Source organism: Mus caroli, unplaced genomic scaffold, assembly GCF_978045245.1.
Source record: "Mus caroli unplaced genomic scaffold, Mus_caroli_1 scaffold_2, whole genome shotgun sequence".
Lineage (NCBI taxonomy): Eukaryota > Metazoa > Chordata > Mammalia > Rodentia > Muridae > Mus > Mus caroli.
This window is the reverse complement of record NW_028227257.1, coordinates 15,895,307-15,919,414: the sequence shown is the minus strand read 5'-3', so window position 1 is coordinate 15,919,414 and position 24,108 is coordinate 15,895,307. Positions and strand designations below refer to the sequence as shown.

Below are 24,108 nucleotides of genomic sequence, written 5' to 3'. Positions count from 1 at the left end.
GACTGTACCTAACACCTCATACATGCTAGGCAAACACTGCACCACTAAGCTACATGTCTCTGTTTCTTTTATTTTTTAATTTTAAGATATGGTCTCCCTTGGGGCTGGAGAGATGGCTCAGAGGTTAAGAGCACTGACTGCTCTTCCAGAGCTCCTGAGTTCAATTCCCAGCAACCACATGGTGGCTCACAGCCATCTGTAATGGGATTCAATTCCCTCTTCTGGTGTGTCTGAAGACAGCTACAGTGTACTCATACATAAAATAATTAAATAATTCTTTAAAAAAAAAAGATATAGTCTCCGTATTCAGCTCATGTTGAAACATGACCTAGAGCCAAGTCAGGCCTAGAACTTGTGATCTTCCTGCCTTAGCAGCCCCAGTAACTGGGATTATACATGTACACTACCATCCCTGGCTTCCAAAGGCCATTTTCAGCAGTGCCTTTGGTTATAAAGATAAAATTTGAAGCTGGGGGTGGTGGCTGCTGTCCACAGTCCACCTGTGCTTAGGGAGCAGAAGAGGGCGGGCTGGCTGACCTACAGAGTGAGTTTGGGCTAGCACAGCCTAGAGCAAGACCTTACTTCCAAACAAGCAAAGACTCGCCTAGACCAGTGGTTCTCAACCTCCCCAACCTTAAAGTAGCTCCTCAAGCTGGGGTGACCCCAACCATAAAATGATTTTCACTGCTGCTTCAGAATTGTAATTTTGCTAGTGTTATGAATGGTTATATAAATACCTTAGGAGACCCCAGTAAAAGGGTTGTTCAAAAACAACACCCCCCCACTACCCCCCTGCAGAGGGGCAGTGATCCACAGACTGAAATCCGCTGACCTAGAAAGGAAGCTAATTCAAGCTGGGTCAACTAGTTTCCCCAGCTGTAGCCAGCCTCTGCTGTTGCCTTCGATGAATTCCTAGACCATGCCACTCATCTGAATCAGGGCCCTCAATCTACAGATGAGTCTGTGATGAAATATCAAGTGGACTCATCTGGCATGAGATAACTCAAAACTATATCCAGTTCTGACCCACAGGCTTACTCAAAACACCAGTATTTCATGCCTGTGTACAGTTCTGCACGTGATGAAGAATTCTCTTGAGACTGAAATGAACGACTGTTTCATGTTAACAGCCAGACTTAAGAGTGTAGCCAAGCAATGGTGGAACTGCTCCGTTTTTAAGAGAACTTATTATTTCAAATTAATCTAAGGTATCATGGTGAAAAAAAAAAAACCCTTTATTGAACTCTATTTCATTATTTGGTAGTTTAGAATTCCATTTATTTTTAATCATATAAGGCAAAGAATGGGATCTGCTTTGAAATTTATGGTTCCCCTACTATTAAAAACAGGTATTTGTCTCACACAGTTAAGCTTAAGGGCCACAACTATCTGCTTCACAAATCCTTTTGTTGTTTGCTTTGACACATGATCCTTAAGGACAGTGGTTCCAACAACCCATCAAACCCAGCTTCCCCAGCCTCCAGCTCTAGCTAGCTGTCTTTATTACGACTATGTTTGATTCTCTAAAACCACATTCAACCCAGCCTCTATCAGATTCTGAACACTTCTGACCTTTTAAGTACATTTAGTCTTGCTTTAATCCATAGTGACATTGGCACTTACTGTCAAACATCCTTACAACATATCCATTCTGAGACAACTTTATCTTCAAATAATCTCTGGTACTAAGTCCTGCATTAGGCCCAGGCAGAGTGCTCAAGGTCACAAGCACAGCATGTACTCACTGAGCATTAGACAGCCACTCAAAACCTAGAAAACAGCAGAGGTCAGGCAGACCCCAGAGGTTGGACTCCCAAACCTATTCATCATATGAAGGGACCTCCATCCCAACCAGGATCCCAAACAGAACCTATGTACACAGATTAAAATTGAAATAAGTTTCTCCTATTCCCTTAGACACCAATGTAGAAATTCTCTAAGCTGTCAATTTTTCCCCAAACCCCCTTACATATTTAGTTCAAATCTAAGATGAACTGCCCTGATACCTGGTGTGAACCTAAGTTACAAATCCTAACAGCACTCTCTCGAGGAAGTCACTGTGCTAGCCCCTACCCACTGATCTCTGTTTATGAGTTTTCAGCACTAATTTACCAGGCTGGTCAGCTCATTTTCCTTAGATGGAAGAATGTCTTGTCTTCACCCCAAAAGGGCTAGTGCAGAACCGATACTAGTTTCTCTTGAAAAGCCTGTTTTATCATACCTCCCTTGCACACTGCTTTTCAGGAATATCTTTTTTGACAGTGCCCTTCCCCAGAGAAAATATTTAGGGTAGTTTCTAAATGAACTTAAAAACTTGACTAGTCAAATCTTAAGTGTTAGAAGAGGAGCATTTTGCCTGAAATGTCAGATTGTTTTGTTTTGGTTTTTTTTTTTTTTGATTTTCGAGACAGGGTTTCTCTGATAGCCCTGGCTGTCCTGGAACTCACTTTGTAGACCAGGCTAGCCTCGAACTCAGAAATCCACCTGCCTCTGCCTCCCGAGTGCTGGGATTAAAGGCGTGCGCCACCACGCCCGGCCTGAAATGTCAGATGGATTTGGGACTCTCTAAACAAGAAAATAATAAAAGAAAACCTATCAACCCCATTGCAGAAGGATCTTTAAGAAAAAACTAGCTATGGTGGTACAAACAACCTCCTCAGTACTTGGAAGCGGAGATAGGATGATCAGACATTCCAAGCAAGTCTGGGTTATATGGAAAAGACCCTTTCTAAACAAATACACAAACAAACAAGAAACTAAATATCTATTTTAATTAAGTACTTTTATGTTGCAAATGTAATAAACTGACATGCCTTTGACTTTCACACACTCACAACAAGATCATTACATAACACTGCAGTGTTTTTCAAGTGAGCTTTTCATTTTAATCAGATCTACAAAGCATTTACTGGGGTGACATATCTGACAAAGCCACAGACTTCTATCAAGCAGCATCAGTGTAGTATAAAAAGTAAGTAAAGGAACTCAATAGTCCTCTCTCAGCTGTATGAGCAGCTGCATTTCTGGGGACTGACCTACATACGTAATTCCTTGCCAAGAACCAGGACACTACACCTCTGAAGAAGGGAAATGTGGATTAATGCATTCCTTTTTGGTTTTTAAGGAGACTGTAATAGAAATATATTAAAGATAGCCTTAAATATCCAACAGTCTAACTTACAACTTAAACCAAAGTTGTAGGAATCTACAGGTCTTTATAAAGAATTCTCTTCACAGCACAGCTGTAGTTCATGTTAAAACACAAAAATGTTCCCTTTGTGCTATAGCCTTACAAATAAACATAATATATATGTGTGTGTATATATATATATATGAAAGCTCAGATTCTGCATCAAGCATTACTCAATCTTGCCTTTTGATATAAACCTGAATACAGCCAAATCTGCAAAGCGTTCACTTAATAGTCTAATTGATAAAACGTAAAATGGATATGCATTTTCAGAAAAGGAGACTCTGGTCAGCTTTATCATTGTCCTTGTCACACTGAGCTCAGCTGAAGTCCCGACCTGTGAGGACCAGGGGAGCCACAAGAGTCCAAAGGTAAAGGAGGAGGCACACCCAACTGGAGCTCATTTTGACCCACACAGCTAGCCACTTGCTGGATACCTTCTGGAATTTGGCATCAGGGCTAAGAAAACAAGAGAGTAGGGAGGGAGAAAGAGATTAGTATTGCAAACCTGCATCCCTCCCATTCCACCTATCCTGGCCAACACCAAAAGACCCCACAGTGAGACTTAGCTGGCACCATTAACCCTAGTACTGTTCTAGTATGGAGTTGAGAAGCTACTTTCAGTTATTATGACCAAAGGACTCTGACTCTCAAACATTTTCCTTCTTGCTAAGACCTAACTATTGTTTCAGCAATGTTATTCACTACTATCTGAATTACTCTAATTATTGGCAAAATGGAAATATAGTCCCTGAAATGGTTCTTCCTTAGAACATTATTACTTTGACCAGAACACTTTAATATGGCATCTCTAAAAGCACAGAAAAAAATTATCAAGGTCACACTGAATGGCTTTTATGTCATGATTTTCTTTCAAATAACTAGTCTAGAAAGCCACCAATAATTCCAACCGGGCTCTATTTCAAGCAGCATGTTGATACATGCTTGGAATCGCAGAGTAAGTTTGCTACAGCAGAACTACAACAATGGGAAAGTTCAAAGCTAGTCTATCTCAAAGAAACCAAAGGACTTCAGAGAAACTTCCTGCTCTGAGACAGCAAAGGGCTCCACAGTAAGGATGGTTCAGAGAGGTTATAGGAATTCCCAAGGGCTGAGTGCTCTTCTACCTCTGTCTATGCCTCTTACCTGTACCAGCTGGTTATGGTCATCATGATATACAAGGAGGCACAGCAGAGCATCAAGTGGAAAACGGAGTAGTTATACTGCACCCCCTCCTTCTCATTGTCTACAGCCCTCCGTGGCTGTCCATCCTCTTCATCATTGGCTCCATTGGTATCACCAAGGATAACACTGTCACTCCCAGAGAGGGTCAGCTTGTTAACTTGGCTGTTGCTTGAAGTACGGATGCTGGAAAATAATCCCCCCCCCCAAAAAAAAAATCACATCAAAAAGGAACTGTTTTAGATGAAATGATTCTTTTGCCTCCAGATGTGTAGTTATTTCTGGGCTATTCCTACCTTGGACACGGAAAGCCTAATGAAAGCTCTGCCCAGCAACCTGCTGCCTGCTAACTCCTGCTAATTAACTCTTAGTAGTTGCTGCTCCACAGCTCACTTCCAGTGGCTGGTCTACCACTGCACCAGTGCCTCAGCTATGCCTGTCCTGTACCACCCAGCGATTCCCAGCTAACTCACTTATCTGTCACATCTCTTCTCAGTGCCATAGCCTCGTGAAATTCTTCTGACCTCACCCCTGTCTAGGCTGGGTGAGGAGCTTCCTCTCAACTCTTTCTCACAGCTCTCTAGGTGTCCTGCCAACACTTGCCAATCCTGCCTTGCTAGCTACAGTCCTCTGGATGCCAGCACTGTAGATGCTCAGTAGAAGATCAAGTTAATGAGTAAATAAAAAATACAGAGAGAGGACAAAAACTACATGATCATTTCTACAGGCAGAAAAAGGTGACAAAATTTGGTACCCCCTACACTTACGTAAAACAAGTCTTTATTTTATGTAAGTGACACACCATCACTCTCTTCAGACACGCTTGAATCCCATGACAGATGGTCATGAGCCACCGTGTGATTGCTGGGATTTGAACTCAGGATGTCTGAAAGAGCCATCAGTGCTGGGCGTGGTGGCGGACGCCTTTAATCCCAGCACCTGGGAAGCAGAGGCAGGCGGATTTCTGAGTTCGAGGCCAGCCTGGTCTACGGAATGAGCTCCAGGATAGCCAGGGCTACACAGAGAAACCCTGTCTCAAAAAACAAACAAACAAAAAAAAAAGAAGCATACAGAGCTGGACTGGCAAAGATATGTAAACAACTTTTCATTAAAAAGAACTCTATTGAACCAGGTATGGTGGCACATGCCTTTAATCCCAGCATTAGTGAGGTAGAGGCAGGCAGATCTCTGTGAGTTCCAAGCCAGCTTGGTCTATACAAAGAGAGTTCCAGTACAGCCAGCAACACACAGAAAAACCCTATCTTGAAAAGACAAAAACATACAAACAAAAAACCCCCACACTGTTTTAATTCTTCACAATGGTTTAAAGACAACATATTAGGAGCTGGAGAGATGGCTCAGCAGTTAAGAGCACTGACTGCTCTTCCAGTGGTCCTGAGTTCAATTCCCAGCAACCACATGGTGGCTCACAACCATCTGTAATGGGATCTGATGCCCTCTTCTGGTGTGTCTGAAGACAGCTATAGTGTGCTTACATATATTAATAAATAAATCTTTTAAAAAAAAAACCTATTGTTCACTTTCATGAGGATACTGTAAGCACCTCTTACCTAGAACTTACCTAGAATATATAAGGCAGAAAACAAAGATAACCAGTCCCCAAATATCATCCAAATTCATAAAGTGTCCACTCTGTGACGGCGGAGCATAGGCAGGAGCAAGAGTAGTTGAATTTGCAGGAGACACAGTTGGTGAAGTTAAGTGTGTGATGATGCTCATAAGGGAGGGGTTGCAGGACCGCTCTGAAATGTAATTGTTTGTTATCATTAGTTACATCTCACTCTTATTCACACTCTTATTTTCACATAAATCAGAGGGCTTGTCCACACACCAGTTAGCTTTATTTAAAACACAGGAAAGTTATGCTTAGAACCTGAAACTCAGCAGTCAATACTGTATTTATCACAACCAATGATCTAGCTTTAGAAAAAAAATACTATCTCGAGTTTTTTTTTTTAAGATGTTTATTTATTATATATAAGTACACTGTAGCTGTCTTCAGACACCAGAAGAGGGCATCAGATCCCATTACAGATGGTTGTGAGCTACCATGTGGTTGCTGGGATTTGAACTCAGGACCTTTGGAAGAGCAGTCAGTGCTCTTAACTGCTGAGCCATCTCTCCAGCCCCTATCTATTGTGACCTCACTGTTTTGATAATGTTTTACCATGGTGTTTAGGTTTTCCAAACAGGAGCTTATCCTTATCTTATTCCAGTCACTCAATATAATCATCATCATCTTGGAGGTCGAAGAGGAGGGGGAGGGGGGGAGGAGGAGGAAGAAGAAGAAGAAGAGGAGGAGGAAGAAGAAGAGGAGGAAGAGGAGGAGGAAGAAGAGGAGGAGGAGGAGGAAGAAGAGGAAGAATCATCATCATCATCCGTAGAATATTCTATTGAGAAGTAATTCCTTAATCCCAGCACTCTGGGGATAGAGAAAGGAGATTCTTTTGTGAGACCAGCCTGTCTACATAACTAGCTACAGGACAGCTAGGACTACAAAAAAGGGACTGAGTCAAATCCCACCGGGGGATGGGAGTGGGGTAGAAAACAGAAAACAGACATTCCACCAAAAGACCAAACAAGCTCACTCTTAACTCTATGACTTAGTCTAAGTTAGATAAAGCCTACACTATGCAATGGGCTGGTGTAAGCAGGCCAAACCAAAGTCAAAGTAAACTATACTGCTTGTGCCACATCTGCTCCAGCTCTAGTGTGCACACCTACCAAGAGTACTTTATCTAGAGTCAGCCATTCCCTTACCAGGTTCATTGGTCATGGCCGACCACGTGAGGTAAAGGGTGTACAGAGTGATGATGGAGGACTGCAGGAGGCCAGATCGAGGCTGATGTTCCTGTGGAATCAAAACAGAAACAATGTCATGGATCGCAAGGGTGACCTTGTGAAAGCCTGTGTGCCTCCACGAGATGCAGTCAATTGTGAGAAATTGAAATCTTCCTGACAGCTAAAAGATGAAGGTAGCCCTTCAGTTTGAGTTACTCTACTCAATGCACTTACTGATGGTTTGGAAAAACATTTCACAATCTTGAAAGCTTCTGTATATCACACAAAGGTTTTTAAGAAGCTTAAGTTTCTAGTCTGTTTTGTTTTTTTGGGTTTTTTGTTTTTTGTTTTTTGTTTTTTTTTTTTTTGAGACAATATTTCACTATGGGCTCAGGGATTAAAAGCACTGACTGCTCTTCCAGAGGTCCTGAGTTCAATTCCTAGCAACCACACAGTGGCTCACAACCATCTGTAATGGGATCTGATTTCCTCTTCTGATATGTCTGAAAACAGCTATTGCATACTCACATAAGTAAATAAATCTTAAAAAAAGAAAGATTTCACTATGAGGCTCTGGTTGTCCTGAATCTCACAGAGACCTGTCTCCCAAGTGTTGGGATTAAAGGCGTGCACCACCACTGCCTAGCTTTCTAGAAAAGTCTGCTCAACTCTACCACAAGATAGCTAAATGACCTACCACTTTTTGGAAACTTCAGTTTTCTTTGTTTATACGAATTCTTTTTTTCTAGATACTGTTGACCAAACTCAGTCCTGCTTCAACCTCCAGCATTGCTGGGGTTGGAGATGCACCATGTCCAGCAGGTAATTAAATGTGAGTTAACAAAGAATTTTATTTTGAGACAGGCTCTCCTGTTATTTATCTAAGGCTGGCCTTGAACTCAGTAAGCTAAAGATGGTGACACACAACTGACCTTAAGCTCCCACCTCCAGAATGCTACAATTATGGGCATGCAGGACCCTGCCTAATGCTGATCAAACTTGGGGCTTTGTGCAAGCTGAGAAAGCTCTCTATCAACCAACCAAGCTCTATCCTAGGCTTTCATGTTCTTTTTAAGTGTGTGTGTGTTACCTCAAGTATGGAGGCCAGGAATTGGTTCTCCTTCCACTACAGGGGTTCAAGGTATGGTACTCAGGTCAACTGCAAGCACCTTTACTGGCTGAGGCATCTCAGATACTTCCTCTTGATTTCTTGAGAAAGGGCTGCACTACAGTTTTCTAGATCAGCCTCCAATTCCTTATGAAATTATCATACCCTTGTATGAAGCTGTGTGAAGGTCAGAGGGCCACATGCAGGAGTCAGTTCTCCTCATTAACCCTATGGGTCCAGGGAATGAAACTCAGGATACTGAGCATCTTTACTAAACCACTGAGGCACCTCACAAGCCCCAAGGTACCTAGTTTTTAATGATCAGTAAATGAATGTTAACACAATATAGGAAGAACTCAACTTGCCATGGTGGCACATGCCAACAAGGAGGTTCTGAGGTTCAAGGCCTGGAGTGTACGGTGAGTACTAAGCCAGCTAGGACTATAATGTGAGAGCATCTCAAAATATAAAATTAAAAATTTTTAAAAAAGGAAAAAAATATTGCCACTCAATAGCACATACTGACTTCTGCTTAATAAGCTAAATTACAAAAACTTAATCATGATATGAAGAAATATTAAGTAGCTAACCACCGATATAAATTCACCAATTCACTAAGGACTGAATACCAGTGTTGCCCCTGTCTGGAATTTAAGCTTAGCTAGCATTAATTTTTCCACGGGAGAAAGCAGAGAACCTCCATACCTGAACTTTAGGGAGGATGGACACAATAGAAACTGCAACACAAAAAATCAGGTTGAGGCTGATGAAGACCTTGTTTTCTGTGCAGTCGTCAGGCTTGGTGTAGAAGACGTAGAGCAGCGCGGCAAAGACGATGGAGAGGATGTAAAAGAGGCTTGTAAAGGACAGCAAGGCTAGAAAAGGGGGAAAGAGCATGAACAGTGTCCACCATGTCAATCACGGCTACAAGTGACATCAGCCTTCTTCCATGCTGTACAATGAAGACACTTAATTCATTCCTATGGTGAGCAGTAAGCCACAGGAAACTGAAATGCCCCAAGGTTAAAGTTTCCTACAGTTTTGAAATGATTCACCACTAAATTCCTAAATCCACTAGGTAAAAATGTGTATAGAAGCATTTCTAGATGATTCCTGGTCTTTCAACAGCAGTAAGGTCAGGCGTAATGGGTGGGTACCTGTAGTCCTAGTATTGGCAAAGCTAAAGCAGAAGGATCAGAAGTTCAAGGCTAGCCTAAGCTACACAAAGCTCATCTCCTCACACAAGGTCAGAGCTCATAGTAACTATATGCCAGGGACGATGTCTGGGAAATAAAACAGGCCCCTTCTGAGACAATTTCATTCTGTGGTCACTGGCTACACTAACCTGGCTCCCTTTACAAATAATGAGATGACCTCCCTGGTCTGGGAAAACAGTTCATCTGCTACTTTCAAATAATCTATAGAAATCTTCCTTTACATTCACATGGATAATCGATTAGCTGTATAATTCTGAATCTGAAAGTTGTTGAGCATCTCAGCAGAAGTAGTTGCACTACAGACTGAGAGAATACAACTGACTGGGGTATGCTCATCTTCCAGCGATGGATACAATTCACAACAGGCACAACTAACAAATCTCAACTTTATAAGGGCAGCTCTAGAGCTGGAGAAAAGGTTCGCTGCTCTTCCAGAGGTTATGGGTTTCAGTTCCAGGGGAATCCGATGCCCTCTTCTGGCATCCATAGGTGCTGCATGCACAAAATGCACAGACATAAATGCAGGTAAAATACCCTCATGCATTTAAAAAAAAATGGAAACCTTACACGGAGAGCTTATATATTTAAAAGTAAAGATGTTACTATGCATCCTACTTAAGGTAGCAGTGTGATGCTCTGAGGTGAGTACAGATACCTACCAGCATACCAGAGCCTTGGGTTTCCTTCCTCCATTCGATTTACCCATAATTCATTCCAAGAGTGAGCCATGTCTACCAAGAGCACCAGCTGGATTAAAATGAAGAAAGTGGCCCCCAACATTCCAGCACTAAACCAGACTGTAAACAAAGAGAAGTTATTTCTCACCATAAGAATAACATTTCATAATTCCCAGCACGCACATGGGAACTCACAACTGTGTAACTCCAAGGTCTGATATACATACATACAGGCATACATACATACATACACACACACACACACACACAGAGGCTAGACACCAATGCACATAAAATAAAAATACATTTAAAAAAAGAACAATGCAGTAAAGAGTAACATTTCAGTATGACTGCCAAACTTTATGAGCAGTCATCAACAGGGTAGAAGAGTCTATCTCCAGCTGTACAGTATGATTGTTATCATTTCAAATTTACAGGTATTTGAGGAATGTTGTGCTGGATTTCATGTTTTAGAAACATTTTCAGTTTATTTGTGTGTATGCACACACACGTGCTCGTCAGCACACACAGACACCAAAGAACTGTTTCTGTGATTCAGTTTCCTCCTTACAGGGGTCAAGCTCAGGCTAGACATCAGGTTTCCTGGCAATTACCTTTCACCCTGAGACCTTTTAAAACTTTAGTTACCCATGACCATGCATTAGCCAATTAGGAGTATAAAAGTCCTAGCCAGGCACAGTGACACACACCTTTAATCCCAGCACTTGGGAGGCAGAGGCAGGTGAATTTCTGAGTTCGAGGCCAGCCTGGTCTACAGAATGAGTTCCAGGACAGCCAGGGCTATACAGAGAAACCCTGTCTCGAAACACACACACACACACACAAAGAGTATAAAAGTCCTTTAAAAATGGACAGACCAAGCATAGGCTAATGCCTCCAAAATGTCTCTTGATGCTCAAGCTCAGGGGTACACCGTTGTTGGTTATTTGTGTGTGTGTGTAGAGGGTTTTTTGTTTTGCCCTTTTTTAAAATTCTATTTATTTAATATATGAGTGCTCTGCTGCTTGTACATCTGCACGCCCTTATCTGATCCCCTTATAGATGGTTTTGAGTCACCATGTGGTTGCTGGGAATTGAACTCATGACCTCTGGAAGAGCAGCTAGTGCTCTTAACCACTCAACCATCTCTCCAGCCCCAGTACATTATTTTAGAAGACAAAACCACAATTACAGTGCTTTTAACACTGGGGTTGGAGTAATATCTGTCTTTCTGCAGAGCTTAGCAATATTTTCCAGACAACACATGGCAATTACTTTTTATTTCCTCTAATTGTTTTAGTTTTCAGTTTGTACAAATGAAATTATTTCAGCTAACACATCTGAACCATGGTCAGGATCAGCAACAGGCTAAATGTGTTTCCAAGGTAGATGTGGCTATTGGGATGAAACAGGGCTGTCCAGGCAGACACTAACATAGAAGAGGATGGTGTTGGTCACATTCCAAATAACTTCACAACTTTCCCTTTATTTTTAGTGTGTGTATGGGAAAACCACATTGGAGATTGTCAGATGTCACCTGTTACCATGGTATAAAAGTAAATTAAGACAAGGAAAAGTCAGCATGAGAATGTTAGGTTCTCATATTGACAAGCTGATAAACTTTTTGTTACCAAATGAGAAGATAAACTATTGAACAGTAATTATCATATAGTTCTAGAAAAGCTGAGAAGTGGACTATCTCCTGGTTTTAATCCACCACTGTCTTAATATGTAGTTATACAACTGGACACCATATCTTAAAGGCCAGTCCTACCAATCACTGACAGAAATTCAGCTCTTAGTCACCACAGAGTTGTACATATTAACCACTCAGCAGTAAGTCATACCTTCAGTAAAACTACCCCCTGGGATGTAGAAAGATCCAATCATGATACCAATAATGGCAGCGATTTTGAAGAACCAAAACCTGTTAAAATAAATTCACTTATAAAATTCGAATTTTCATTCTTACACTGAGAAAAATACATTTCTGATTACAAAAATAAAACCTAACTAGCATTTGCAACATAAATATCTAGGTTTGTTTCTTCATTTGATTCCAGTGTACTTCATTCAATATTTCATACAAAATACATTAAAAGCCAGGCCTTGTGACTCATGCCTGTAATCCCAGTTACTCAAGGGGCTGAAGTATGAAGATACCAAATTCCTGGACAGCATGGGCTACAGAATAAAACAAAACCCTGTTTCTGGCAGGGCAGTGGTGGCATACACCTTTAATCCCAGCACTTGGGAGGCAGAGGCAGGCAAATTTCTGAGTTCAAGGCCAGCCTGGTGACTACAGAGTGAGTTCCAGGACAGCCAGGGCTACACAGAGAAACCCTGGCTCAAACAAACTGGAAAAAATAAATAAATAAAAAACAAAAACAAAACCTGTTTCAGTAAAGCAAATAAAAAGTAAGCCGGGCAGTGGTGGCGCACGCCTTTAATTCCAGCACTAGGGAGGCAGAGGCAGGCGGATTTCTGAGTTCGAGGCCAGCCTGGTCTACACAGTGAGGGCTACACAGAGAAACCCTATCTTGAAAACCAAAAAAAAAAAAAAAAAAAAAAAACCAAAAAAAAAAAAAAAAGGCTGAGGCTGGAGTTCAGCGGTAGAATGATTGCCCAGAACATGCAAGGCCCTAGGTTCAATCTCACCTCTGCCACACACACACACAGTATTATAAGCAAGTTATACTGGTCCAGCAGAAAGAGGAGAATTATAACCCTTCAGATGAGCTTCATTAGCGTTACAGCATCATAGCCATAGGCAGCCCTAAGAGACAACAATCATGGACAGCAAGATGGCGGTCCTAAAGGCGAAAGTCATCAGTCCCCCTAAGTCCCCCAGAAGACAGAGTTACAGCATTGTAAGAAGGGACCCTGACGGAGGAGACACTGTAGGAAGATAGGTTACTGGGAAATTTGGAGGGGTTTCTTCAATACCCAGTCTATGTGTGACTTAGTATATGCACTAGTAGTCACAAGGCAGGATGGCTCTAGATAAAAATAATCTGATAATTCAAGGACAATGCTTGTTAGTAGCTACAAGTAAGAGGCAGAGCCAGGGGTCAGAAGAGTTGGATGATTTCTGGGAGAGAACAATTAGCATGCAAGATAAGTCACATTTATGAGTAAATTTCAGAGTTTTAGCACATAAAGATAATATTTTTTTTAGAATTACTAGTTCTAACAGTTCTATATGAAGAGTCATTCATTAATCATTATGTTTATGGGAGAAATTATTCCCCAATCCTACATTTACAAAATAGGATACAAATACCTTGTCCATAATGATAGAACTCATTAGCAAAAAGGCCAGGCCCAAATATGACTTTTACATCTACAGCCTTTACTACTGTCTTGGGCCGGCTATGGTGGTATACACCTGTGACCCTGCTAGGGAGGTGGAGGTGTGAGGATCAGGATTTCAAGGCCAGCCTGAGCTGAAGAGGTCTTGTCTGAAAAAAAAAAAAAACCAAACCAACCTTGAACTAGTCACTGTGGCCTGCATGGCAGAACATGAAGTATTAAGCTTTGAGAATGGAACATACATGAACTTAAATCCTACCTACGACCTTTCCCAGCTAAGAGATATTAGATAAAATATTTAACTTCTCTGGATTTCACTTACAACATCTATACAAAAACCACAATATTTGCTGGGTTATGGTGACTCACACCTTTAGTCCTAGCGCTATAGAAGAGGCAGTTGAATCTCTTGAGTTCAAGGCCACTCCAGTCTCTGAGTTCCAGTCAAGGCTACACAGAGAAACCCTATCTCGAAAAACCAAGTAAATAAAAATAACAAACAAAGCCGGGCGTGGTGGCGCACGCCTTTAATCCCAGCACTCGGGAGGCAGAGGCAGGCGGATTTCTGAGTTCGAGGCCAGCCTGGTCTACAAAGTGAGTTCCAGGACAGCCAGGGCTACACAGAGAAACCCTGTCTCGAAAAAAAAAAAAAAAAAAAAAAAATAACAAACAAACAAAGTATTTAACCAAGCTCCCATTAGCTTCCAGCTGAGAAGTACATGTGAAAGAGGAAGGGTCAGCAGGGGAACCAGGAGAATATAAGTAAGCAGCCCATGGAGGTTTTTCTTTTTTTTACTGTTTATCTTCCATCTATGCTGCCTGTGTACTCATGTGTGATTATACATGCCTCAAGTACATACTTATCTATGAATGAAGAAAACATACAATGTCTAAGCACTGTGTCTGACCTATTTTACAAGGTACTTTAAAATAAAAATTTAGAAACCTAAAAGAAAGTTATAAAAAATAATGACAATAAACAATTGTTCATGTGTCCATCTGACCACTGAGTAAGTATTCCATTGTCTCCATTCCAATGGCATATTATCTGCTGAGGGAGAGGAACCACACACATTGAAAGACAATCTCACATACCCGTTGTGCACTGCTGCTCTGGGATCTTTACTTGTTTTAACTTTTAACATGAGCAAAAAGAAGGCAAAGAAAAAGATGGCCACAGCAAAGTTGATCCGATACACAGCTTTAAAACCGACCAGCACGTCACAATCTTTCTCTGCCTTTGTATCAAGCATCTTGATTTGAAATCCTCCTTCACAGAATCCAGGAATCTGAGGAGGCAAGGAATTTCAATGAGAATATCAAAATCAAAAAATGCTACCTACTATGAAGCAGGGAATTGTTAAAAATAAATAAGACCCCCTTAGCAATTTCAAGACTATGATATTTTTCTCCTTGACTTCCAACTGACTACAATCTTATTACCTAAGAACATAAACAACAGATCACATTTAAAAACTAAAAGCTGAGATGAAGAGACTGCTTATCAATGAAGAGCACTTTGTACTTTGTACTTTCTGCACAGGACCAAGACTCAGTTCCTAACACGCACATGGTTGTTCACAGCTGTCCATCTGTAACTCCAGTTCCAGGGGAGCCATGCTTTCTTTTCACCTCCAAAGGCACCAAGCACACACATTGTGCACATACATACATGAAGCCAAAAAACTCGTACACCACACACATACCACACACACACAATGCTTATGACAGTTGACCCTATAATCCCAAAGTTTGGGAGGCTGAAGTAAGATGACCACAAGTTTCCAGCCAATTGGGATTACATGGTGAGTTTAAGACTAGCTTGGGTCATTTAGAATGTTGTGCCCAGATTGTAAAAACCCAAGAGACCACCAGGAATCACAACCTGTTGTAATCGAATGAGGGTCTTTATTCAAGCTCGAGCTTGGGCCACTAACCTTCCTGATGGAAAAGGAAGGAGAGTGAACCCCCAGGTCTAAGTGAAGGGGGTTTTCCAGCCTTGGCATTGCACAAGAGGGTGAAGGAATGCTGTCCTTCACACCTGATAACATTCGTTCAGACAGTGGGGGCAGAACCGTGCAGCTGGAAAGAGACCTTTCTGACCTGGGAAAAGTGACTTGTGCTATCAGAAGCTGGTGTATTTTTACAACAGGCCACAGCTGTCTGGGAACACTTAATTGCCCTTTTCTCATGGCCAGTAAGTAGGGCACTTATCTTTTTCAAGGATGTTTGGTTTGTTTTTTCTCAAGGACAAGAGCTATCTACACCCAGGAAGTCCCAGTTATCTATCAGGAGGCTGGGATATGTATGAAAAGGGGGATTGCAATATTCTGGCGCTAGGTTGGGCTTTCTGTTTGCTCCCTCGGAAAGGCTAGAGGCATTTCTGCTGGGAGAAGGGTGGAGGGAGCTCTGCACGAGTGGTGAGTGGCGGGAAAGTGCAGAGTCAGGCTTCCGGGGGTTTCTTCAGTAAGCAATTTTCTCAACAGGGCAGGACTCAGGATAAGTTCAGTTCTTAAATAACCCATCTTCCTGAGGTTATCTCCTTTTTCCCCCACAAAACTTTCCAGCTGTAATAAACTCCTTCCAAAGTGAAGTACTAATGTAGCTTAAAGCTACACAACCAAGAAAAAGAGTAATTTCTAAATTTGGTTGTTGGGGATGGCCGGGGAGTTGTTGTATTTTGATGTTAATTTCGATTTCCCAGAAAGGGTTGTCTGGACCAGGGAATGGGGAATGGGGAATGGGTCCCCTAATGAATAAAGGAATCAATCACTGGGCGAGTAGATGGGACTTCTGGGTTAGAGGGAGGAAGAGAGGAAGAGGAGAGAGAGTTAGGGGCCTTTTGGAAAGGGATAGTAAGAGGGCAAGATGTAGCTACTAGTGTGCCCTAGGTTATATGGAGAATCTGCAAGGATTTGCCACCCGAGGATTTAGATTTAATATGGCTTGCATTAGGATTCTAGTTGTTGTACCCAGCAACTGAGCTACCATTGTTTCTGAACTAAGCTTTGTGTGGTGTTTCCCTCATGCGGAGGTTTGACTGGGTTCAAGAGAGAAAGGTACAGTGGCAAAGCATAGGTCTGCCAGATATACACCACAAAAGTCATGAGGGGTTTGAAGCATGAGGCTGGCATGGTAGCAACCCGCCAGTGGGAACTTAAGGAGTTGGGTGAAAAGATTTTGGAGCTCCGAGTCAGAGAGTTGGTCGAGTAATGCAGGAACTTGCCCTTCTTTTTAATATTCCGGCAACTGTCTGTTTTTCTCTGGATTATTAGATTAGAGCTCAACAATGCTCATTCTGACTTCTATGTCTGCAAGAAGACTAACACCTCATAGTCTGTGTCCTGACTACAACCAAAGGTAATTTAAACGAGCATGTACCTGCAATCTCAGCACTTGAGAGCGCAGGAGCATCAAGAGTTCAAAGTGAGCCTAAACTACACAGGAAGTTTAAGGTCAATCTAGGCTACAAGAAACCCTAACCCATAATAATTTTAACAATGTTAAATGCCTCAAATTACTACGACTGGAGAGATGGCTCAGTGGTTAGGAGCACTTGGTTCCTCTTGCAGAAGGTTAGGCGGCAATGCCAGCACTCATATGGTAGGCTCACAACTATTCATAACTCCAGTTCTAGGGGACACAACACCCTCTTTCTGGCTTCTGCAGGTATCATGACACATTTGAGAACACTCATACACAGAAAATAAAATTTTTAAAAAACTATTTTAAATGACCTTGATCAAGTATAACAGTAAAAAAATTACAAGTATTGCAAAGTATAAAAAAGTAATTTTAAAAAACAACCACATGGTAAGACGCTATAACTTCTACTTACCTTCTTCAGCTGAGTTTGTATGCCTTCTGTCATCATGATGCAAGACACAATAGTGCTAAGGATGAGGATAAAAGCGTAGATGAGCCGAGTTACAGTGGAATTCTTACTGATGGGACAGCAGCTGCACAGCAGACATGATGCACCACTACAGAGGCACGGGACCTATAAGAGCAACACCATGGGCCATGAGAGCTCCTTCACTGCTCTTAGGAGGCAAACTAGGGCTTAGAAATTTTAACAGAATCCGTTTAACATGGCAATTCCCAGTAATCCCAGCACTTAGAAGGCAGAGGCAGAAGGACTATGAGTTCTAGGTTACATGAGCTACAAATCAAGAAAGTCAAGGCATAGTAACATAGTAACATGCCCACTCTCAGCATTTAAGAAGCTTTATGGAAAAGTATCAAACGTTTGAAGACAACTGGGACTACATAAGAAGCCTGTCTCCCAACACAAAACAATTTAAGACAAAGTAAAAATGCAAAGGCTTTAGGACCAATATTATTTCCACCACTTTAGCAAAAATGTATTTAACCCTAGTTTTCTTTTTGTAGCATGGACTCATTAAAATATTTCCTACTTTAGACTTTACTACAATAAATGAGCCTACCACACCGTGCCTGAAACAGGAAGAGCTTCTAAAATATATTCACAGAGAACATTATTTTGTGTGAAAACAACGTAAGAAAAATACAAACATCTCTACTTTTGGTTTACTGTTTGCTCCCAAAATGATGTTTCATCATAAGGCAACATTACTACAGCCAGGCACGGTGGCTCATGACTTTAATTTTAGTATTCACAAGGGAAAAATAGGCAGATTTCTATGAATTTGATGCCAGTGTGGTTTACATAGTAAGTTTCAGGCCAGCCAATGTTATACGGTGAGACCCTCTCCCAATATCGCCCCACCAGCAAAGTAAGACAACATTACATGCTTGTTTGGAACTATCCAACTTGCGCTGATAGTTGAGATTATCAAATCACAGCACAAGAATGAGTTAATGCAGATTCATAACCAATTACTATTAACAGTGGATGACTAGAGCTAGAGAGATGGCTTAGCAGTTAAGTGCAGTTGTTTCTCTTGCAGAGGACTAGAGTTCAGTTTCCGGTACCCCACATGGTAGCTCACTACCAGCCTTAACTCCAGTTCCAGGAATCCAACCTTCTCTTCTGACCTCTGTGGGTACTAGGCATGCAGGTGGTGTACATACGGAAATGTAGGCAAAACACTCTACACATAAAATAATCTAAAACATTTAAATACAAAAAAAAAAAGAGGATGGCTCTAGTCTTATAACATGGTCTCAGCAACCACTTTTACAGCTTTTCCAGACATATCAGACTATTTGTATTAGAGCAAGCTGATTAACTTAGAAAGTCTTTCAGATGTAAAATGAGCCTAATGCCACTTATCATCTGAACAAGGTCACTGTGAAGAATGGCATGCATGTCCAGAATATAAAGTAACCAGCACAATTCCTGACCTACAAAGGGCTCAATATATTGCAGTAAGTATGTCCAACAGGAAGAGTGAATCTAATAAGCTCTCTATTGTCCTCTTCTGTCTTTGGTGGATTATTCCCATCCTGGGCATTATTGTCCTGCCCAGCCCAAATCTACAAGCCAAAGAAAGTAAAGATTACCAGCAAACCAATAGGGCAAAGGCACAACGTCTCTAATCAATTGCAGAAGGTTAACAACCCTGAGCCACAGTAATGTCAGATCTGTAGCTTCCACCCATTGCTATAGCTTATACTGATTTGTGATACTTTGCTTGAAAGTACGAGCAAACTAATTCTAATGGTTCGTTTATACTTGGCCCAGGGAGAGGCACTTTTAAGAGGTGTAACATTGTTGGAGTAGGTGTGTCACTGTGGGCGTGGGATTTAAGACCCTCTTCCTTGCTGCCTAGAAGCTAGTCTTTTCCTGTTTGCCTTTGGATGAAGATGTAAAACTCTCAGCTCCTGCTGCATCTAGCCTGCCTGGACACTGCCATGCTCCCACCTTGATAAGAGAACCTGTAGGGGTAGAGAATTCGACCCACAGAAACACAGCTTAATGACAGATCGCTGTAATAACAATAAGAGGTTTTTATTCCGATTCGTGGGGTCGCTCAGCCTCGCAGGGAGAGTCAACCCTGACTGTCCAAAATACAGCTCTTTTATACTCTTTTGAAGGTGTTTACACAGCTATATTATTATTATTATTATTGGCTAGTAAAGCAACAGTATAATTTGTTTGTTTTTCTTTTTGGTTTTTTCGAGACAGGGTTTCTCTGTATAGCCCTGGCTGTCCTGGGACTCACTTTGTAGACCAGGCTGGCCTCTGCCTCTCAAGTGCTGGGATTAAAGGCGTGCGCCACCACCTCCTGGCACAACAGTATAATTTTAATTTGGCAGAAAACTCTGTCAGCAATCAGCAAGGTCAAAGCAGTTTGTAGTTTTCCTCAGAATTCAGACTGAGGAGGGGTAGGGAAGTTTTCTCAAGGACGGTTATTTCTGGCAGCTGTGGTCTTTAGGACCACTAGTCTGTCCCTGAAGATAGGGAAGGGGTCCAGTGATCTTGAATTTGTTTACACTGGCAGGGAAAGGGGAAATTCTTTAAGCAGCAGGAGACAGTAGGAGATGGGGAGAAGCTGCTGCAGAAAGCTTGCAGCAGGAGACTGGGAAGCAAAAGCTACAAGCTCTGCAAATAGCTTTGGTGTACATCAGTTAAGCTAAAAACTGTATTTCTTCATAACTACCCCTGGTTAAATGTTGTCCTTATAAGAGTTGCCTTGGACCAGGCGTGGTGGCGCACGCCTTTAGTCCCAGCACTCAGGAGGCAGAGGCAGGTGGATTTCTGAGTTTGAGGCCAGCCTAGTCTACAAAGTGAGTTCCAGGACAGCCAGGGTTACACAGAGAAACCCTGTCTCAAAAAAAAAAAAAGAGTTGCCTTGGTCATGGTGTCTGTTACAGCAGTAAAACCCTAACCAATATACCTATTTATTTCTCTGTGTCACAAATACCTTTGCATAGAAATCAGTAACTATTATGTAATCTACCTGTTACTATATGCTTTATCTTCTCTCTATTTCATAAATGAAGAACTCAGGCCAGAAATCCAGCCTCAAAGTCTCCCTCATCTGACTTAAAGAAGCAACTCCTAGAAAATACGGCCACAAAGCCCCATTTAAAGGGATGTTTTAAAGGTAGGGATAAGTATCTCTCGTGCCAATGCAACACAACAACACATAGCTACCCCACTGACGTTTTCAAAAGACAAAAGTCCTTATCCTCGTGCTAAAATCCTCCTTTGCCTCTTCTTCTTTCCCTCCTAAATCAGACATACAAGCAGCAAGACCTAATCACCTGAGTTACTCATCACCAAGAACTCAGTCTTCCACAGATCCACTCTTTTCAGGAAAAAAAAAAAAAAAAAAAACAAAGAAAAAAGCCAGGAAAGTGGCATACTTCTGTAACCGCAGCACTCAGGAGGCTGAGGCAGAAGGATCTGCAGTTCTAGACAGGATGAGCTAACAGAGTGAAATCCTGCCCCCCACCCCGCCGCCCCAAGTAATAATAATGTGAAGCATTTTACTAAGACATGCCAGTAGTGGGGACTCACACCTGTAGTTTCGACACTAGGCTGAGGTAGGAGGATTGCCAAAAGTTCAAGGCCAACCTGGGCTACAAAGTAAAACCGTATTTCAAAAAAAGTAAAGGCCAAACTTCTTTGCCAGGAATGGTACCTTCCTACAATCCCAACAAGGAGGACTGTGAATGAAAGGCCAGCGTGGGATACTCAGCCAGATCTGGTGACCTATCTCAATAGGGCAAAAATTAAACAAGTACAAAAGTCCTTTGAAATCTTTAATCCAGACTGGACTGGAGGTGTAGCTGGAGGAGCTCTCAGAGATAAGCTTTGGACAAACAAGGTCCTGGGTGCAATCTTGAACACCCAGAATGACCAAAGAGATTACCTAAAAAATAAAGGCATACAGTGGGTATCTACAGTGGGTATTGGCTCCCTGATATTCTGTCCCTCTTTTTTGGCGTGGGATGGGAGATGGGGGTGGATAGTGGCAATTGGAGACTAAACCCACAGTCTCTAAAAACCTACCCATAAACTGTAATTTGCACCTCCCTGTTTGAGACAGGGTCTCAAAACAAATAACAAATGATCTGCCATGGCCCTCCACAGCCTTTAATTTCGTACTATTCTCTTCTCTCATTCCACTCTGGTATCCTAAGCCCCTACTGGGTAAAAACTGAATTAACAATATATGCAAGGAGTTTCTAGATATGAACACCTGGATAGGATATTTTCAAATTATGGTTTTAAACCAGGAGGAGAAAAATGTACAAGATATCTTCGACATTACTTCTGCCCTGAGACATGCCATTGACATGAGCAGAGCCTGAGTCCTCGGTTCATTACATCAGTTCGGGAAGGAGAAAACAATTAGGCAAGGTGGCTCAAGCTACCAAGTTCCTCTGAGGCAGATCTGTTAGATTATTCCTTAGGTTAAAGAGATCCTAAAATTAACTTCTAAAAACGTTTTACCATTGACAAGGGGATCGGACTAATTTCTTCACTTTATCCTCACAACAGTTCTGGAGGAGAGGAATGCTAGGGTGTTTAATCCCAAAATATTTAGGCCGCGGGGCTTCTAATTAAACGCCTTCTGCTCGCGACCTGCAGCGAGGCTGACTTAAAAGACCCATCCCCAACCCCACTCAGTAGCGCTGGCATATGCCGAACTATTAAGAAAAATGACTCCAGTGGCCCTATATTCCCTGCCGCCACCCTCTAGCCACTCAGGAACCCGCGCCCTGGAACCTCGGCGTCGCCTGGCCGCCGGAACCCTGGGTCCGGAAGGCTGGCGGGGGCGGGGCGTCGAAATTGTAAACAATGGCGGCCCGGCCTCCCGCGACCCTCCGCTCACAGCGAGAGCCAGCCGAGCCGCCGCACCCCGACCCCGGGACAACGGCTACCGGGCCTGGACCCGGGGCCTGCCCGCTCCTCTCTGCTAGTCTCAGAGAGTGGAGGGTCCGCCTCGGGCGGCCTGACACCCAGCCCCCGCGCGCCTCAGGCTCCGGATGGCCGAGGCCTCGGGACTCACCCAGCTGGCGAGGGAGAAGACGCCGAGGACGGCCCCCATGGTGACGCCGGGGCCGAGACCCACCGCTCCGAGCGGATCTTAACTGCCGACTAAGGCGTCGCCTCAGAAACGCGATGGATCCTCAAGCCGGAAACCGGGCCCGCCCTTCGCAGGACGCCCAGTTCACGTCATCGGGTGGCCCCGCCCATGGAGGGGGAAGAAGGCGGAGCCTAAGACTGCTGGGGTGGCAGAGGACGTAGAGGGTTCGTGGCATACAACTCCGGGCTCGCTTGGGGCGCTGGTGATCAGAGGCAACACAAAGGTGCAGAAAGACAGCATGTCCCCTACGAACTGCACTTATCCTCGGAAGAAGCTACATCCGAATTAAAGATCCTACAGACTGTTAAGTCGTGGCTGGGCAGTACTTTGTGATTATTGAGAGATGGAATATTGGCAAACTCAGAGGCAAACAGGCTATGTTGGGCCATTCAATAATCAGTTAGCATCTGTAATCCCAGCACTAAAGAGGATGAGGCTGGAGGATCAGGAGTTCAAAACTATCCTGTGCTACATAGAGTTCCAGACGAACAAAAAAGCCACTCTTCTTACCCCACACCCTACGGAAACTTCTCCACCCTGTCTCTCTCCCCCTTCCCCTTTCCCCCTTCCTCTTTTCCCCTGCCCCCCTTTCCCCCTGCCCCCTCCCTCCGCGGGGGTCACTCTGCTGGCCAGGTTCAGCTCACTACTTTCCCTGTCCTAGACTCTTCCCAATGCCTCTAGCTGTACTCGCTCTCATATCTATAATAAAAACTTTCTCCTCAGCCATACCTTGGAGCAGTCCTGTCCTCATTTTGTTGGGAACAAGCAAAAGAAACTTATGCTAAGTACTACCGTTTTCGTTTTCTAAATTCAAGGTCTCAGGCCCTGGGGGGGCTGGGGACTTTTCCAACAGCTCAGCAACCTCCGTTGAAAACAATTGTCTGAGTCCAGATATTTCAGGGACAACTTCCCCACTTTGAAGACCGGGCCAAACAATGTCCTGCTCCCAGGCCTAGGAACGAATGCCTACCCCACTTGTCCAAATGTTTTCTTGTCTGTTAACCAGTAAAGAATATAGAAACTAGCCGGGCGTGGTGGCGCACGCCTTTAATCCCAGCACTTGGGAGGCAGAGGCAGGCGGATTTCTGAGTTCGAGGCCAGCCTGGTCTACAAAGTGAGTGCCAGGACAGCCAAGGCTACACAGAGAAACCCTGTCTCGAAAAACCAAAAAAAAAAAAAAAAAAAAAAAAAAAATATATAGAAACTACTGTTATCTGAGCCAACATGCATAAGTTATAAAAACCTATAACCATTGCCTGCTATGCACTAATTGACTACGTGCAGCTCGCCCACTCCTCTGTTCCCTTATCATTCTAAAATTCCGGGCCAGAGTCCAGAAGACCTGGGTCCAAGAGCTGAATTAATGACCTTGAAGCCAGGTGCCCAGGATACAGCCCAGTCTCCAACAGGTACCCGTAATATCAAAATACAATTAGATAACACTGAGGCTCCCCACTACCCACTGCTTTGGGTTCCCATCCCTTAAAAATGTACAGGTCCCAGCCGGGCGGTGGTGGTGCACGCCTTTAATCCCAGCACTTGGGAGGCAGGGGCAGGCGGATTTCTGAGTTTGAGGCCAGCCTGGTCTACAGAG

General features: G+C 43.0%; 1 protein-coding gene across 1 annotated transcript; it reads right to left on the bottom strand.

Annotated features, from left to right (window-relative positions):
- Nucleotides 1-2,753: 2,753 nt before the first annotated feature.
- Nucleotides 2,754-22,604, bottom strand: Serinc3 (serine incorporator 3). Its single transcript, XM_021151249.3, has 10 exons — nt 22,437-22,604; nt 17,327-17,488; nt 14,584-14,777; nt 12,024-12,103; nt 10,159-10,296; nt 8,988-9,157; nt 7,154-7,244; nt 5,955-6,135; nt 4,337-4,558; nt 2,754-3,649 (listed from the first exon to the last, which is right to left on the bottom strand). Exons 1-10 carry the CDS (start codon nt 22,473-22,475, stop codon nt 3,511-3,513), a joined length of 1,416 nt encoding a protein of 471 aa, XP_021006908.1. The 5' UTR covers nt 22,476-22,604; the 3' UTR covers nt 2,754-3,510.
- Nucleotides 22,605-24,108: the final 1,504 nt, after the last annotated feature.

Coding starts and splice junctions, on each gene's coding strand:
- Serinc3 (XM_021151249.3), bottom strand. CDS start 22,475: ATGGGGGCCGTCCTCGGCGTCTTCTCCCTCGCCAGCTGG. Junction 14,778..17,326: donor TACAAACTCAGCTGAAGAAG/GTAAGTAGAAGT, acceptor TTGCCTCCTCAG/ATTCCTGGATTCTGTGAAGG. Junction 12,104..14,583: donor AGAGCAGCAGTGCACAACGG/GTATGTGAGATT, acceptor TTATTTTAACAG/GTTTTGGTTCTTCAAAATCG.